Source organism: Peromyscus maniculatus, chromosome 3 (assembly GCF_049852395.1).
Source record: "Peromyscus maniculatus bairdii isolate BWxNUB_F1_BW_parent chromosome 3, HU_Pman_BW_mat_3.1, whole genome shotgun sequence".
In the NCBI taxonomy this organism is placed as follows: Eukaryota; Metazoa; Chordata; class Mammalia; order Rodentia; family Cricetidae; genus Peromyscus; species Peromyscus maniculatus.
In genome coordinates, this window is record NC_134854.1 from 25,698,684 (window position 1) to 25,717,605 (window position 18,922).

At 42.1% G+C, this 18,922-nt stretch overlaps 1 protein-coding gene across 1 annotated transcript; it reads right to left on the reverse strand.

Annotated features, from left to right (window-relative positions):
- Window positions 1-2,163: 2,163 nt before the first annotated feature.
- Steap1 (STEAP family member 1) lies at window positions 2,164-14,371 on the reverse strand. Its single transcript, XM_006987158.4, has 5 exons — window positions 14,287-14,371; window positions 10,339-10,438; window positions 7,812-8,324; window positions 7,241-7,405; window positions 2,164-2,493 (listed from the first exon to the last, which is right to left on the reverse strand). The coding sequence occupies exons 2-5, from the start codon at window positions 10,420-10,422 to the stop codon at window positions 2,236-2,238; spliced, it is 1,020 nt and encodes a 339-aa protein (XP_006987220.1). The 5' UTR covers window positions 10,423-10,438; window positions 14,287-14,371; the 3' UTR covers window positions 2,164-2,235.
- Window positions 14,372-18,922: the final 4,551 nt, after the last annotated feature.

The window sequence follows — 18,922 nt, forward strand, 5'->3', positions numbered from 1 at the left end:
CCTTGCTGGCCTCACTGTAGTCCCACTGATTGCAATGGTCTCTGAGCTGAATTCTCTATGATGGTTGAATGTTTGGGGCTCAGCTGCTGCTTCTAGGTGTTAAGGGTCATGACACTGCTGTGCCCATGGGGCTGCAGGTAGCACCGACCTTGGGTGGTTGACTGTGGTGGGACATATGCCACACATAGATAAGTGGGCCCATATGTACATCTCCTTGCTGAACCTGTTTGTAATTCTAGGCTCCTCAGTTCTTTCCTCCCGTGATGAATCACTGCCCAATGTCATAACGGTGCTGCTTTAACATTTATACCTCCAAACATGTCTATGTATTTTGGAGCTCAAGTTCACTGAATTTAGATTCATATGCAGAAGGCTCCTTACTCATTTTCTATCACAAAAGAAAAAAATCTTTGTAAAAGAAGAAAATATTTAAAAGACACCTAGAATCCAGCCAATGAATGTACTATTTTTTTTCTAATTTTCACCACCAGCAAAGGCTCTGTTGTCTGTAATCCTAATAAATGTGTATAAAGGATAAAGGCGGTGGCATTTTCTAATTCTAAAACTCTCTCAGTGTTGAGCTGGGTTAGAGGACTTGGAGCTGATCACTTTGCTCTTCAGGAACTCACTCCTGGAGTACTTTTTGACAAAGTATGAAGGTAAGTGCTACTGACCCGCCTACAACTCAGGTAGAAACGATGGAATTTACTTTTTCTCCTGGATGATGGAGTTTTGCTTGGTTTGGATGTGTGTGTGTGTGTGTGTGTGTGTGTGACACTATTCTATTGCTCTATTTCTGTAGACACATCTCTGTGGTTATAAAGTATTTCATGAATAAAATCTGATTACATCAGAATAAAGTTCTTTAACAGTAATCATAATGTACATCATAGGTATATATAACTATTACATGTTAACTGCATTGATTTGACCATTAGTCATTGTCAACATGTACTGGAATATTCTTCTGTATTCCATAAATATGTAATCATTAAAATACCAATGTTAGATTTAGCTTAGCAGTTAAAACACTTGCTTTTGCAGGAGATTTGGGGTCAGTTTTGAGAATTCACACCATGGCTAAGAACTACCTCTTAACTCCAGTTCTAGGGAAACCGACTTGTTCTTCTGGCCTCTGAGAGTACAAGATATGTACATCATGCACATACATGCATATAGGCAAACACTCATACATGCAACAAAGTAAATCTCAAGGCAGATGGTAAAGACTGGTTTTTCTATATTTGCATTCTGACAGTTTTCTAAAGATTAAATATCTGACACACTAGCTTCATGATCATTTGGGAGATAATTTTAAATTGATATGGAAACTGGAAGCTTGAAAATGGCCTTAGCATAAAGCTTAAAACTGTGCATAATTTTAAAGTAAAAAAAAAAAAAACTACCTTGGTGTGGAATGGTTTGTTTGCCAAACATCTCATATCTAATCAAATGAATAGTCATCTATAGGGCTAATCACAGAGAATGCACTTTCTTATGTTACATGTCAATAGGAAGTAATGCAAAATCATTTTGGAAATGACCTTCATTTAATAAAAACATCATTGCTTTAAAGAGCTAGACAGAACAATTAATCTTTCATGAACACTGGCAATATTTTCAAATAAATGGTGAAATTAAATATTTAGCGTGTGAATATGACAGTCTTGTGTCCATCTGCAGTTCTTTCTTATGGAAGATTTGAATTTCCATTCTTATTGAATAAAAGCAATGATTTAATTTGTTCTAAAAAAATACAAAAACAAAAAAAGACTGGTTTTTCAAGGCATTTTTAAATTTGCAATGTATGTGTTCTGATAAATCTGGTAATTTGGCTATGCCTAGCCCTACTACATAGAGAGAATGTGCTAAAGACGGGTTCTAATTGTTTTGAGTCCAGTCTGTCAGGAAATGCACAGATTCCAAATGCATCGCCCATGCACAGATAAGACCCTGAAGCAGAGCCGTGAGAGTGAGATGGCTCAACAGGAGAAAGTGCCTGCCGACAAGCCCGGCAACCTGGGTTCGATTCCCGGCCTCACCTGTGTTAGAACCGATTCCCACAGTTTGTCCTGCTGACCTCCACATGTGCGCTGTGGCACTCTGTGCTCACACACATACACACCAAATAAATAAATAGTAGTAATATAAACTAAAACACGATCCTGAAGTATTCATTTTATTAGCAAACACAAACTTGAGATGTTTATAATAAAACGTCACTATTGAATACTCCTACAGCCTGGAGGCCATCTCTGTCCTGTTTATTTTGCTGGCGTCTTCCCAACCACATCTAATCTTCAGTATCTTTCTCCTCAGGCAGGGCAAGCACAGAACGACTTTACACATCAGGACAACAGTTGGAAGGAAAACAGCTATCATAAATGTCGGAGGCGTGTACCATACAAACTGATTGACATCTACCCATTTATTCCAGGCAAAAATCAAAGCGTGCATTGTGCCCAGAAGAAGAGAGACGATTCCCAGTTTGCTCTGCAAAAGAAAAAAACAAACATTATGACCCTAAGTAAATGTTGATTCAATAATAGCCATTTCCACCCTACCCCAGTGGGCTTGTCCTGTTGCTTGGAAATCCTTTCATTTATCTGCAGTTATTTTCCCAACATGTGCTTCTACAAGGTCCATTCACACCTTCCTTTTCTTTTTATACGTTGTCCTCAGCACATTACTTTTGGGTAATTGTTCTTGTTTCTAAGGTAAGTTGAAAAGTCATTGCCTTTTCTTTTAGTAAGTGGTCAACAGCCCAAACGCACTTTCTCTGCCATTCTGTTTAAGACAACTTTCTTAGAACGTTTTTGTTTTATTGGCAGTGGTGGGGATCAAAACCAGGGCCTTGTGCATGCTAGCTAAGCACTCTACTCAACAGCCTCAGACTTGTTATGATATTTGCAATTAAGATATTTTGTCTTATTGATTTTATTTTAGCTTTGCCTATCAGGCAATATCTAAAATGACACTGTCTTATAGCAGGGTCCTGGCAGAAACAATACAATGATTTGAACATGTTAGGTGTTCAATGAATATTGATGAATTGTCCAAAGAATACTGTAAAAAAAAAACATTCTGACCTCAGTGATCTTTATCAACTGATGTTATCCTGATTTTCTAAATAAATATGAAAACTGACTTTATGTGGTGTGTGTGTCTGTCTGTCTCTTTCTGTGTGTATATAGTTTTCCAATGAATCATTTTTTAATGCCCAGTAATGGGTTTTAAGGGAGGTAGAAGAAGCTGTCATAGATTTCTCCCTTCACATAGAATAAAGTCATCCTGAAATTTGATACAAGTCCCCCAAATCAACCACTTTTTTCTAATTTTTTTCCTGATGTCCAGTGCTGAAAAAAAATATGTATATATATATATATATATATATATATATACATATATATGTTTATATAAAATCATTGGTCCACCACATTAGAGAAGGCCTATTGACATCACAATTTTAAGTTCTAGAGGATGCTAGAAGAAGTAGTAAGGAAAATCTGAGGCCAGTTAAAATATTTGTTTAGCCATCTCAGGAAATGCTTGCTGGGAAAGATGCTTCCCCTGCCCCCCCATGTCTGGGTGCTAGCAGAAGAGAACTGACTGGCCATGACTGGCTACAAGTTCTTTATTTTACCAAAAAAAAAATATTCTGAGATAAGGCCTCATAGTGTGTCATTGGCTTTCTGGAACTCACTCTGTAGACCAGGCTGGCCAGGAACTCATAGAAGTCTGCCTGCCTCTGTCTCCAGAGAGCTGGGATTAAAGGTCTCCTAGAAGTACTTTAGAACAGATAGTAGAAGATGGCTGGGCTTGCATCTGTGTGAATCCTTTCTGTGGACACCAAGGAGTGGTACAGCTGGGGCAAATGCTAGATGTATCTTTAGCATTTTTGAGAATCCTCCACACTGATATGTGGAGTGGCAGTACCAGTGTGTAATCCCATCAGCAGTGAATGAGGCTTCCCTTTTCTCATATCCTCTTCAGCACTCTGGTCAGCACAGATCTGTACATGAGACAGGGTCCCACTCTGTAGTTCCCACTAGTCTGGAACTCACTATGTAGATTAAGTTGGCCTTGAACTCATAGCGATCTATGTTTTTAAAACATCATGTATTCTGATAAAATGGAAGAAATATTGGGAATGATTTCAGTGTTTGAACAAACTAAATCTAGAAGATATAAAGAACAATTTCAACTTGTTGAAACACTTTGACATTAAACAGAGAGAAAGCTGTTCAGATCTGTCCATCGACATACTTTTAAGGCATTCTGACAGATTCTTCTAGACTTTTATTGGAAATGGTCACTAGTATGACAAATATAGTATGAATATATCTCAACTACTTAGGGGTAATCTTTTTTTTTGCCTTTTATTTTATTTTACAATACCATTCAGTTCTACATATCAGCCACGGATTCTCTTGTTCTACCCCCTCCTGCCCCCCTCCCCTTCCCCCCAGCCCACCCCCCATTCCCACCTCCTTCAGGGCAAAGCCTCCCCTGAGGACTGAGATCAACCTGGTAGACTCAGTCCAGGCAGGTCCAGTCCCCTCCTCCCAGTCTGAGCCAAGCGTCCCTGCATAAGCCCCAGGTTTCAAACAGCCAACTCATGCAATGAGCACAGGACCCGGTACCACTGCCTAGATGCCTCCCAAACAGATCAAGCCAATCAACTGTCTCACCTATTCAGAAGGCCTGATCCAGTTGGGGGCTCCTCAGCCTTTGGTTCATAGTTCATGTGTTTCCATTCGTTTGGCTATTTGTCCCTGTGCTTTATCCAACCTTGGTTTCAACAATTCTTGCTCATATAAACCCTCCTCTTTCTCACTAATTAGACTCCCAGAGCTCCACCTGGGGCCTAGCCGTGGATCTCTGCATCCAGATCCCTCATTCGTTGGATGGGGTTTCTAGCACGACTATTAGGGTGTTTGGCCATCCCATCACCAGAATAGGTCAGTTCAGGATGTCTCTCGGCCATTGCCTGCAGTCTTTTGTGGGGGTATCTTTGTGGATTCCTGTGGGCCTCTCTAGCCCTTTGTTTCTTCCTTTTCTCATGTGGTCTTCATTTATCATGGTCTCCTATTCCCTGTTCTCCCTTTCTGTTCTTGATCCAGCTGGGATCTCCCGCTCCCATAGGCTCTCTTTCTCTTGACCCTCACCCTTCATTACTCCCACTCATGTCCAGTTTGTTCATGTAGATCTCAGCCATTTCTCCGTCATTGGGCGATCCCCATGTTTTTCTTGGGGTTCTGTTTTCCAGGTAGCCTCCCTGGTGATGTGAGTAGCAATCCAGTCATCCTTGTTCCACATCTAGTATCCTCCTATGATTGAGTACATACCATATTTGTCTTTCTGAATCTGGGTTACCTCACTCAGGATGATTTTTTCTAGATCCATCCATTTGCCTGCAAACCTCATGATGTCATTGTTTTTCTCTGCTGAGTAGTATTCCATTGTGTATATGTGCCACAATTTATTTATCCATTCTTCAGTTGAAGGGCATCTAGGTTGTTTCCAGGTTTTGGCTATTACAAACAATGCTGATATGAACATAGCTGAGCAAATGCTCTTGTGGTATGATTGAGCATTCCTTGGGTATATGCCCAAGAGTGGTATAGCTGGATCTTGGGGGAGATCCATTCCCAATTTTCTAAGAAAGCGCCATATTGATTTCCAAAGTGTTTGTACAAGCTTGCATTCCCACCAGCAGTGGAGGAGAGTTCCCCTAGTTCCACATTCTCTCCAGCATAATGTGTCTTCAGTGTTTTTGATCTTAGCCATTCTGACAGGCGTAGGTGGTATCTCAGAGTTGTTTTGATTTACATTTCCCTGATGATTAGGGATGTTGAGCAATTCCTCTTAGGTGTAACCTTATGTCTCAATTAAACAGCTAGGTTTATATTTTTAGGATATGAGTTGTGGAGGTAAAATTGAAGTGTTACCAATTCTCACACTCCAGGCGAAGTTTCTAGGTTAGTAACTGAAAAATGCTCTCAATGGTGTGAAGATTAACTTTCCTAAATGGGTATTATCTACTTACAGATCACATGGGGCACAGATATCTGGGTGGATTTGTCAAGGTGCAGTGCCCAGTCTCAGATTAATACTGAAAAGTACTGCCCTGTGTACATGTGACAGAAAAGCAGTGTAAGAAAGAATTTCATGAGGGAGAGAGGACTACAATGGCTACCAGCTGAACACAAAAATCAGAAAAAATCTTTTCTGGGAGAATGTGTTATGGACTCTAAGGCATGCTGGAATAAAAGAGACTTTGTAGCTTTATCAGAATGCCCTGCTGTCTCTCCCAGATACATGTGGACATGTGGAAGAGACATGTGAATGCCTCACTGTGTGGAAATTTCCAAAACTACCTACCCATACAAGTTAAGACTAGGACTTTAAAATCTTTTGTCAGTTACTTATGACTGAATGAAGCTGAGTTCCTTGGTTCTTGTTACACAGACCCTTTTCGGCATGCTGTTCTTTTTAAGTGTGGACTCCTACCTAGAAGATATGTGAGTTCACGACAGGATTCTGAATTCCAGAAATGTTTTGAAAGTTCAAGTGATTAAACTAATTTAATTGTAACTTAGAAAAAGCAGCTTTAAAAATTAGATAACAGAACCAGGTGTGGTGGCTCTATAATCCCAGTACTTGGAAGCTGACACAGGAGGCGGATTGCCTTAAGTTCCAGGCTAGCCTGGGCTATATAATAAATTCCAGGCTAGCCTGGAGTATAAGTGTGAAATTCTTAAAAAAAAAATAGGTATCAGAATACCTTCAGTCAATAAAACTTTGTACTTTAGAGAAAGATTTTTGTTTTTTTCTAGAGAGTACAAAACTGTAACTTCAAAGGCATGACTAATGACAAGGGATAGGAAAAATAATGTTTTTATGGGGGTGGAGCTAGTAAACTGTTGATATTCCTAAAATATCATATTTATAATTATTGGATGGGAGCAGCAAATGGTCTAAAAGGTTTTAAATGTGAGAAACAATATTTTCATTTTAGTAATGTCTCTTACTTATGTCTACAAAATGCATCCTATAATATATTACAGAATATATATTATATTCCAATACATATTACAGAAGCAGTAGAAAAACAGTAAGAAAACATTATTAACTGGACAGTATGGGATCTTTACTACTGGGAAGCATTAATTGTATGGAATAAATTAGTATCTTTACTATTCTAAGCAGACTGGGATGATTCTTACGCATCACTTACCTGAATATAGTGAAATTCTCTCCATGTTAGAGAGTCACTCACAGATGGGATGGACGTCACAGCCAGGAGAGCCAGGATGGCCAGGCCCACGATCCCCAGGGACACATAAATCTCCATTCTCCAAACATCATGCTCAATCCAGGCATCTGCTTTGTTTTGTTGAACCTAAGAAAAAGAGGAATGCAGCCATACTTACTGATCTGTGAATTTATCTGATGGCTTACTCTGACAGAACTATAAAGTACATGCAAACTCTGGTAAACAAGCAGAGGATTAAAAACAATCAGTCCTTACAAGGTCACACTGTCCAGATGCTAAGATTGAAATATGACCCTGTCTATGCAAAACATGTTTATGTTAAAGTTGTTATTTATTTTCAGTTTAAAAATATTCCTCGATATAAGATGGCAGATGCTGATGAAATTATAATAACAATTTTTAAAAATGAAGAATAATTTCTCAGTGTCCACAGGGGCCTGGGATACTGCTGTTGCTACAACAAGAAAGTGTTACTAGTTTGTTAAGTAATTTGGACCTCTTAGTTTATGACTCTTGCGGGGCATCACTTTACCTGTTTGTATGCCCAGTTGAGCAGCTTGTATCTGTAAGAGCGCCTCATTGGGTAAGACAGACTGTAAAGTACGTGCAGCACAGCGAAAAAGAAGCTGAGGAGGCCGAACTGCTTCCTGGCCAGCATCCACCTGTCTAGCCACGGTGGGAATTTCTTGTACTTGGTTCCATTGCGAAGCTGTACAATGGCTGCTATCACTCCTGGCAAATAAACCAGTGCCAAGAGGGTGATGGAGACCATTGGCAAGACTTTGTTGATGACCAGAATTGGGATTTTATAAAAATATTGTTCCCGGGAAGTAACTAGAGGGTAAATGATTTCCCTCAGAACCGTGTACAGGAAGGTCAGCGATGAGATAACAGCAGCGATTTTGAATGGCAAGCGCCAGTTTGGGAAGAACTCCTGGGTGTGCCGAAGCTCCGAGGGACAGTCAAATGCGTCAACGTGGACCGTGTGCTGCAAATGCAAGAGCACAGGTCTTTTCAGCATGCTGGTCTCTCCCGTGTCATTAGGCTACAAAAGAAGGAAGGGACCATCTTAATACTGCACAAAGCAATGGGTTTCTTTTACTCTAATAACTTTCTGCCCCATCATTGTGCTTCTCAGTGAACAGGGCATTCAGAAACTCGCTCGTGGATACCCGTCAGCTAAAGATGGTATAGTCTAGGTGTACCTTGAAATGCTGGTGCTCTCCATTTGTCTATAAATTCCCTCTCTGTGTCTGAGACAGGGTCTCATCCAGCCCTGGCAGGCTTTCAACTCCCTATATAGCTGGACTAATCCTCCAGGTTCTGTGCAAGTGTTACCACCAAACTGGATTCCAGCTCTCTTCCAAACAAAAGAGACACACGCTGACACCTATACTAGAGCTTACATAGCCATGTCTCCTTTGACGATCTGAAATAATGGACTAATCTTAAGCCAAAACGAAAAAAGCTTTTTAAAACAGTCCAGTATTCTTTGGCAAAACCAGCAAACTTGTGTATCATATTAGGTAGTCTGTAATGTTTCTATTGGTTCCTGGGGACTTATGCAGAGCTGTGGCAGTGAATTCATTAATTCAAATGCAAAAGATCAGGAATAATAGGGACATTACTAGTAGAGAAAAATATGAATTTCATCATGTAGTTGTGGTGGTTTGAATGAGAATGGCAGGAATATTAGGGTTATTATGAGGAAAATATGAATTTCATTATGTAGTCTTGCACTTTGATTTTATATTTCTAAAACAGTCATTTGTCTAAGTAATGATCATGAATGTATAATCAGAAAGTTAAAAAAAAAAGAGCTTCTGAACTAACTAGTTAACTCCCGAAGACATGGTCTGCTTCCTGACAAGTTAACACATTTCTGTCCACCACATTTTTTGGTAGTCAGTAATTCAAAAGAATGTGTGTTGAATAAATTGTCATTTCCAGAAGGGATAAACAGAAACAAATTGAAAAACGTCAAACGAAGGCCACAGAGTGTTTCACATCGTGTCCTTTGTGAACTGCTTGCTTCTTACTCCTTATTTCAGTCCTCATGGTCCTAGCTCCCTGTGTGCCGAAGGAGAGCCTCCCCTGCTTGTCCTGACGTTCACGGTGATCTTGCTCATTTCTTTTCATGCAGAGTAACATTAATTCACATAGCACTCCATAATTACCAGTGTTTAAGAATGACCTCTCTAACCGTCCGAATTTTCCTTTGAGTCATAAATCACTGTTCTATCCAACGTCTTTCTAATTACGCCACACGGAAAGGAAATGGCTCTGTGACTCCTGCCTGTTAATACAGCCTAAGTGGATTAGCTGAGAACGATTTTTCTGGCCTAAGAGTGAAAATTAGGATACAGCAAGTAAGAGAGCTAATGTGAAAAATGAAAATGAGTTTGTTTTACAGGGTTATTTTTGCAGGGTATCTGTTTGTAATTCTTAATCCTTTCCCTTTGAATAATTAATAAAACAATCTGTTAGAATTGCATTTTAAATATTTTAAAAAGGTAAGTATTTGGAACTGAAAATTCCTGCCACTTTTTCAAATGACGTAATAAGAAACATTTAATCCTGTGGTTGACCCAAAGTGGAAAAAGTGATTCTTTGCATGAAGAAAATTTATTTGGTTAAACAGCAAGTCATCATTTACTTGGAGGTCTCTCCTGTAAGCTGCCCTGGTGCCTACAAAAATGCTTACAAAACTACTGTTACCTGGGAAATCGTAACTTTTGTTTCTAAACTTAGAATCACAGGTGTTAGAAAGGACCAGAAGGGCTCTGGAGACAATCTAGTCCAGTTCATTCACTTTACACAGCAGTGTAAGACCAGTTTTCAGGGACCTGATGAAGGTTAGTCAGCAAGCCCAGATTAACTAGTCAAGTCAACTCAATGATACCACGCTGCCTCTCACCCAGGCCGGCTTCAGTCACAGGCATCCGAGCGCAGAGCTCAGCGGACTAGAATGGAATGCACGCTCTCAATACCAGTAGATTCGGAATAGACTTGAAGTGTGCATGGATTTTAATTATCAGCTATCATAGTCATTATTTTACCGAGTAACTGCCATCTTCCAGATCCTTCTTAGGCTTCATTTTCCAAAGCTCCTCTTGGTTTGTAGTATCTTTACTGATCTCCATGAATGGCTTCAGCCACCTTGAAAAAGAGAACAGTCTATTCCATTTATGATGCTATTATTTGATGGAATAATATAAAGTATTCACTTTAGAGTGAGAGAAGATAGGTGCAATTAAGAATCAGATAGTGGATAGCCTGTACATTTAGAGAGTGGCAAACCAGTGCATTAACACCAACTATTTGTCCAATAAATGACCTGTATCTATATGAAACATAAAGATTAGCTGTCACTTTTTAACTTCAGGAAGATTTAACTCCAGATTCTCAGTTAGAAGGAAGCCCACTCCCCTTAAAGGTAAATGGAATTAGGAATGCAGTTTTTAGTTTTGAGTAATGATACTCTCAGTGGAGGCCTGAGGTAACTGATACAGAACTTCAGGAAGACACATGTTTCATAGACACCTGGGATTGATGATGGAATCTCAAACAATAATTAACTGATTTGTAATCTGAAATGTTCCTGAAGGCAGTGAACAGAGGAGACATGATTATTAAGGTGAATCCTAATAGTTGCTTCAAGGGCTAAAAGGCTGTATTGCCAGACTGTCCTTTTGACAAGTCCTCTTGGTAAAACATGGCTGCTCCTCTATTTCCAATGGGGTGCTGAGCTGTGCTCAGTCACTGACATGCCCACTTTTTTAGTCAATCTCACGGAGAAGCAGCTAGTCAAAACACTTCCCCAAACAAGGAAAACTGATCCTTAAGGGCTTTCACAGAGCCCAGTCCAGGCTTGGTTTAGCCCTTTTTATTCAGGAGGAACAAGATGTCATCTTATTCATTGTTTTGAGTGAGCTCTAAATTCACTCCTAAAGGATCACACCTGCAATTTGTGCTTTGTCAAATGAAAGACAAAAGTTAAACACACAACAGTTATGTTGGTGGAAAACATCCCAAATACTTTGGAAGTTTGGACCGCCTGTAATATTTTATTAAGTGGAAAATTATTTCCAGGAATAGGTTGTAATACTTAGAATACTTTCTAAGTTTTAAAGGTCAGGACTTCACAAAGAATAGAGGAGACACCTTTCCCTAACACCAACATTTTTTTTTTTTTTGGTTAAGGTGCTTTAGGAAAAATTTACAGAATTACCTATTTTGAAACATTCAGGATGAGAATATAGGTTGAACATCCCTCATGTGAAAATCACAAAATTGCTCCAAAGTGCAAAACTGGAGTCTTGACATGGTAACACAAGTGGAAAATTCCACACATGACCTCATGTGAGGGTATGCACTGAAATTCCAGGTACAGTAAATACATTATATTGTATACTTTTTAGACAGAGTCTCAGTATACAGTTCTAGCTCACCTGGAACTTGCTATGGAAAGCAGGCCTCAAACTCAGAGAGCCTCCTGCCCCTGCCTCCTGAGTGCTGGCATTAGAGTGTGTGTCACCACATCCAGCAGTAAGTGAACGTCATTCTCAGGCCAAGCATGTGCATATGAAGTGTATATGAAACCTGAATGAGCTTCCTGTTCAAATTTGCATCTATCCTCACAGTATCTTATTGTGCTTATGTGACTATTTAAAAACAACAAAATATTTCCGGTTCTAAGTATCTTTTGGATTTATATGACACACAGGGTTGTATTTACTGCTTTGATTGGCCTGTGTAACATTGATCCTCTTGTTGTAGGACGATGCCCCAGGCTTGGCCATCCACAGTTAATTCCTGTGATGACACTGAGCAGCTTAGGACGGCAGTCAAGTCTGGTGGAAGTTAAATCCTTTTCTTCTGATGTCATCTCCAAGTGGCAGAGAATGAAGAGACGCCCTTAACATGTCGCTAAGTTAGGGTGGTGTAAAACTACCATGCCACCCCCTGCGTAAGCTGGAAGACTTCTTCATTTGAACACAGTACACTGACACACAAAAACCAAACAAGAAATAAAGAAGGACAAGCCCTAGTGGCAATAGTTTAAGTACTTAATGTCCCGGAGACCAGACCTCGGATTTCTCAATTACATAGTTAATACTTTCCTTTTTGTTTGTTTGCATTGGGTGTTGACCATTGTCATTTGAAAGAATTCTGAGTAAAGTGTATGCCATTCAACAAGCAACTTACAAGGCCAAGCCCACATAGACACTAAAGAGGAAAAAGAATGAGACTTCATGCCTGCCTGCCCTGGAGGGGTTGATAGTCTCCCAAAAACATTATTTCATGCCATTTGGTAATTTTAACCAATATTATAAAGAGGGTAGTTTGGGAGGGGTGTCTAGAAATAGAGTAGCATTCACATAATAAAACACAGAAAACAACTTACTAAGATTAGACTGTATTTTAGCTCTGGTGGTTCAGTACGGTAAAGAGAGTGATGTATAAATCTATAGCTGTCCAATGTTAATTCATTAAACACACCATGAACAATGGTGTCAGACACAGGGAATACAAAGTTAAATGAGATGTCTGTTCTCAAAAACCTTTTAGTTGAGGACAGGCAAACACTCCAGCAAGAACTGTGTGGTAATGCCATGCATCTAAAAGGACAATAGTTTGTAGCTATTGTAGGATGGTGGCTCAGGAAAGGAAGCAGAGAAAACGGATCAGAACTCTCTTCTATACCCAGTCCTGTGACACACAGCCAGTGCTTGTTGACAGAGAACCACTACATAGAGATGCTGGGTAGAAAGCCAGAGTGGCCCGAAGAAGTGTCCCGCCATTTGTTTGCGTGGTACCATGCTGAGGAGCAAGGAAAAACACCCATGTCAGTAAGGGTGATTGTTGACTGCGTGCCCAGAAACCAGGAAAACAAAATACCAGTTAAATAAAATGCGCTGGCTCCCATTAGACGTTAGGTAAACATATGATTGAAGTTCTACAAGAGAAAAGGTTCCACCAGACCGCCCGCCCGGCAAACCCAGCAGGAGACGACAGCACAGTGTGAGGAAGTCAGGAACGCAGGATTTCACCCAGTATTCACCAACCCCTCCCCATTAAAAAGCGAAGCATAGATTCTGACATGATTTCTGTTTTGCTGGACAAGGATGGCTGGCTTGCTGTTCTTGCTAAATATTGACACAGCCCAACTGACTCATGTTTATGGCCAGGAGTTGAGAATCCAAGAAACCCAATGACTGGAATACATTGTGGGTTGCAGTGTCTGGCCCATCTTGGGCACTTTCAAGTGTATTTTTGCTTTGCTACACTCAATTTTTGGGAGAGGAGATGGTGTTCTTCCCGGTGCTGACTCTAAAAGCATTGTGCTGAACATTAGTGATAAATAAATTCCCTTGATTAAATATTGGGATGTGGACACATCCCCACTCCAACTGAACAGCGTAACCAAATTCGAAGTGTACTTAAATTCCATGTCTACAAACGCCAGTCAGCTGATTTCACCAGAGCAACTTATTTAAAAGCCTTGATCCCACCCAGATCCCGAAAGACTAGGACCGGTGTTCCAAGGACTTAAAATGAAAAATTCCACTAACTAGGAGACCAGAAGCCCAAACAAACAGCACGACAAGGTACCAGCCATTCATCAAGCGATGCAAACTTGAGGACACTTCGCCAAGTTGGCAAACTTACCATCTGAACCCAATCTTACCGCAAACTTGGCGCCTTAGCGCCTCGGAGACCTGCTTGCTCCCCGGGAGACCTGCTCCCTGGAGACCTGCTCCCCCGGAGACCTGCTCCCCCCCCCCCCCGAGACCTGCTCCCCCGGTGACCTGCTCCCCCGGAGACCTGCTCCCCCGGAGACCTGCTCCCCCCGAGACCTGCTCCCCCACCCCCAGGGCCGCTCAGAGCTGCGCTGCCCCCAGCACCGCCCCCCGGCTCGCGGCCACCCCTCCCAGGCCCGCACAGTTTCTCAGGGCCCGTAGAGGCGGGGAGCAAGTGGCCTGCAAACCCCACGAGGGACTCACCCGCTCCTCCGTGGGACCCGACGGCGAGCCGCGGCTGGGACTCGCAGCCCACGCGGAGCTTTTTGCCCGCTGCTCGCACGCAGCTTGCTCCGCAGACCCCGCCCCGCGGCCGCCGCTCGCACAGCGCCCCCTGCCGGCGGCCGGCTCCCGCTCACCTGGGGTCGCTTGGGCGGCCGTGGGTGGGGCGCCCCCCGCGGCGCGGACCCGGCCTGCGCCTGACCCTGCTGAGGTCGGTGGGCGAGCCCTTGACTGCAGCGCTCCCCGGACTGCACAGGGTGAAGCGGGGTCACCCGGAGGGCTCACTGAAAACCCACTGCGGGGGTGGATGGAACCTGGAGTGGTGGACCTCGCCGGTTCCCGGGTGACGAGCGTGACCCCAGGTCTCCATCCGCGGTGGGTCGCTCTCCCAGCGGAGCAGTTTCTCCGAGAACTAGCTGTTAGTGCAGCCAGAGAATGAATCTGAGTTTGCCAGTGACTTTCACCCCGAATTTACTCCTTCCCGCCTCAGCTTCCCGGATTAACTGCAGCTTCCCCGATCAATCAAGTGTTAGGAACCAAAAAGAAAGTTACCGCCAATATTTGAAAGTTTCAGAAGGAGAAAATGTCAGCAGGGATCTACTCCTCTGAAATGGAAGCAGACTCGGTAATTACTAAGTTCTCAGTTGCAACATCTCGGGAATTTTGTGCACAGCATTCCCAGAACCAGTCTGGTTAGGAAATGTAAAGAAAAACAACCCCCAGCCGCATTTTCCATGACTATGCTTTATTCACAGGGCGCCAAACAATGCATGTTTGGTTTCATTATTCCATTTCCTCTGAGACAAGATCTCATTATGAACTCTGGGTGGCCTGGAACTCTCTATGTACACAATTTATTGATTGATATGTTCATTCATTCATTCATTCATTGTAGGTATGTGAAAAAATGTTACAGTGAACTTTGATCTGGGACTCTCTATGTACACCATTGATTGATTTGTTTGTTCATTCGTTCATTCATTCATAACAGGTATGTGAAAGAATGTTACAGTGAACTCTGACTGGCCTGGAACTCACCATGTACACCATTTATTGATTGATTTGTTTGTTCGTTCGTTCATTCATTCATTGCAGGTATATGAAAGAATGTGACAGTGAACTCTCTGACTGTCCTGGAACTCTCTGTGTACACCACTGATTGATTGATTGATTGATTTGTTTGTTATTCATTCATTCATTCATTGCAGGCTTGTGAAAGAATGTTACAGTACACATGTGGAGGTCCGAGGATAACTATGTGTGTGTGAATGTGTGTGGTGGGGCTACAAGAAGAAAAAGTTGAGTTCACATAACCCTGTAACTCCGACGCCAGGGACTATTCTTCCTTCCACCTCTGAGTCCTGCAGACTGAACTCGGACTTCAGAAACTGTAACTCACAAGGTGGAGGAAACAACAGCACATTACCAACAGAGCTGTGTCTCCGCCCTCCCTGTGTACGGTTTTTAATGTGGCCCTGGGTTTATAGAGACCACCTGCCTCTGGCTCTTGAGCACCATGCCTCACTGTATTGCACGTTTTAAGGCTCCCTGTATAATTTTTTTGACTTCAGATAATGTAAAAAAAAAAAAAAAAAAAAAAAAAAACCTTTGAAGATTAAAGATTACATTATCCTGGGCTGCCACCTTGTGGTACAAATAGACTCTTGCAGCTTTTATTTCTAATGAAGGTAGAAAACCATTAAAACCACCGTTAGAGAAATGGTTGGTTAGTGAGCTAAGGCTCACAACGAAAGTGAAAATTCGGTTCCCGCACCCCCATTATCTCTCTGTCTTCCTCTTTGCCGGCCAAAATCTTAAAAAAAAGTTGCATAAAGCACAAGCCAAATAAATTAGGTCACATAAATAAGTCTGTATACACAAGTTGCACAAAATACCTTTATTACATCTATCTATCTATCTATCTATCTATCTATCTGTCTGTCTGTCTGTCTGTCTGTCTGTCTGTCTGTCTGTCTGTCTGTCTGTCTATCCATCCATCCATCCATCCATCCATCCATCCATCCATCCATCCATCCATCCACCCACCCACCCACCCACCCACCCACCCACCCATCCATCTAGACCTGTGGACGAATGTTACCATGCACGTCGGGGTCAGAGGATAAGTAGGTGTGTGTGTGTGGGGTGGGGCACACGAAGCAAGAATCAAGAGGAGTTCAAAATAACCCTGTAACCCCACCTCCAGGAACAACCCTTCCTTCCAAGTGAGTTCTGCAGATTGGACTCAGACAGAAACTGTAACTCACACCTGCACTTTACCGACTGGGCTGTGTCCCTGCCCTGTGTATTGTTTTTAATAAGGCTCTGGAACTTCCCCACATTCTGATTTGATGAACCCATGTTCCTTTGAAGAATAGTTTCTGGACCACTGTATACCTTTGGACTGCCAGTTCAGCGGCAAATGGAGTAATACGCTGTAAAAGGAAAAGTAGAGACAACCCAACTACTAAGAATGATCATAATGGGGAGGGGGGAGGATAAAGAGAGGTTGGATGTGATCAGTGCATGCTGTATCATCATCACACTGAACCTCTTTGATTTTTGTTTTTCGAGACAGGGTTTCTCTGTGTAGCTTTGTGCCTTTCCTGGAACTCGCTCTGTAGACCAGGCTGGCCTTGAACTCACAGAGATCCACCTGCCTCTGCCTCCCGAGTGCTGGGATTAAAGGCGTGCGCCACCACCGCCCCGCCACACTGAACCTCTTGAGATGTACATTAACGTGGATAGAAAATAAAAAAATAGCTAGTGGGGCCCTGCCGATCTCCACCGCAGGTCTCCTGGCCCCGAGAGAAGCTGATTTTATTTTAATCCCAGAAGTTAAGAGCTTTCTCCTAACTGAAAACCAGCAAGGGTGGATTAATTCCTCTCCTCCTCCCTTCCCTTCCTTCCTCTCCTCCTTCCTTCTTTCTTCTGGGCCCAGGGCCTCACGCCTTACCACTGATCCAGAACACGAAGGCATTAAGAAGACCAGCCTGTGTTAGCTTTCTTGCGTTTTTGACAACTTCCTCACAATAATCATGCTCAGCTTTCCTTCTACAGTAGGTGGTATCTATTCTTCTCCATGCATTTCTGCTGGCTCAGGGCTATCTCATTCCCCAGAGCAGATCATTTCTCCACAGAGACACAGACCTCACCTCAGCAGCCTTTCTGAGTTTTCATACCACCCTAGATTCCCGTTTCATCCTTTTTTTGTTTAAAACACAAAAACACCTAAGTGCTAATGCATATTCCTTCAGCCGATTAATAAGTACTTATTAAGAATCCTGTGTTACGTGCATTGTTGTGCTAAAACCTGTAAATTCAACTAAGTTACTTTGATTCCTGCGAAGACACTGTACTTGGAAGACGAATCTCTGTAATAAAAGCACAAGCAAACAGAAAGCAGGCAGCAGGACAGCCATGTTTTACTCCAAGTATGAACTTCCTATCAGCTTTATTATATTATTTTGAAAGCCATTCAAAAGCCATTTGAAGTGTGGGTTTATGTCTAGCATGCTAAGGACAAATCCCACTGCATATTTGGAGATACAAGCCAATGATTGTATCTATGTATAAATATATGGGAATAAATACATGGCTAGGAGTATAGTCAAACACTGGACAGGCTTTTGTTAAAGAGAAAGCAAAATGGAAGCATCTGCTCCTCCATTCTTTCCTTACCTGACCTTGATGGGAAGCCGAACTAATGTACCAAGAAAGAACTGGGGAAGGACAGAAAGATATTCATCATGGTTTTCCAGTAAGTAAGAAAGGGCAGGGAAAAGGAAGGAGACAGTTGGGGCAGTAGTGGAATTGTTATGCCCAGATCGTGGGGACCCCCAAAAAACCACCATGGAGACTGAATCCCACATATAAAAGCAAAAAGTCTTTATTATCATCAAGTTCTGAGCTTGGTCCCTTTGTCTGTCCGATGCAGCAGTGAGAGCAGAGAGCCCCCCAGCCCAGGCAGGATTTTTTTTTTTTTTTTTTTTTTAAATCATAGCAGAGGTTAGGGTGAGGGGATCTCCAGGGTTCAGGACTCTGATTGGCTGACATTTGTCTGGGGGTATAGGGAATGTTTGGAATGTCAGGTATTTTCCCTTCGCAGGCCCCACTGGGTAGGGTCTGCAGGAAGCTGTTTTGGGGCCCTCTACAGAATAACAGACTTAAAGATAAGAACCTGATGAGACAGGGATTCAAGATGGAAGGAAAGGAGGGCAACTAATGAAATGGGCTGTGGAGAAAGGTGAGTGAAGGAGAGATAAGGCACAGCACAGCACAAGCCGGAGCAGCTCTTTCTTGGGGACTAGAAGAAAGAGGAGAAATGTAAATGGAGATGTACACAAACTATGGGGAGTGACAATAATAATGACTGAATTCAGAACTCACGAGGTCAAGACCATTCCGCTGGGATGACAAGGATAAACTTTGCAGTTACCAAAATTAAAGATTAGCTCCCTGCCTTTAGTGAATACCACATACCACTTATGTGGATGAAACAGAGAGGCAAGGTTTGTGATTGACTGAATTCACTGGAAATAATACATTACTTAGAACCAAGAATTAGATAATAGGAAAAGGATTGAGGGCCTGTGTAAGAAGAAGATGTGGCTTGATA

Bases quoted from the DNA above. Each gene is read 5' to 3' on its own strand.
- Steap1 (XM_006987158.4), bottom strand. From the start codon at position 10,422: ATGGAGATCAGTAAAGATACTACAAACCAAGAGGAGCTTTGGAAAATG. The intron at 8,325-10,338 runs GTAAAATAATGA...CTTCTTTTGTAG, and splicing joins TGGAAGATGGCAGTTACTCG to CCTAATGACACGGGAGAGAC. The intron at 2,494-7,240 runs GTAAGTGATGCG...TTTCTTTTGCAG, and splicing joins GAGAATTTCACTATATTCAG to AGCAAACTGGGAATCGTCTC.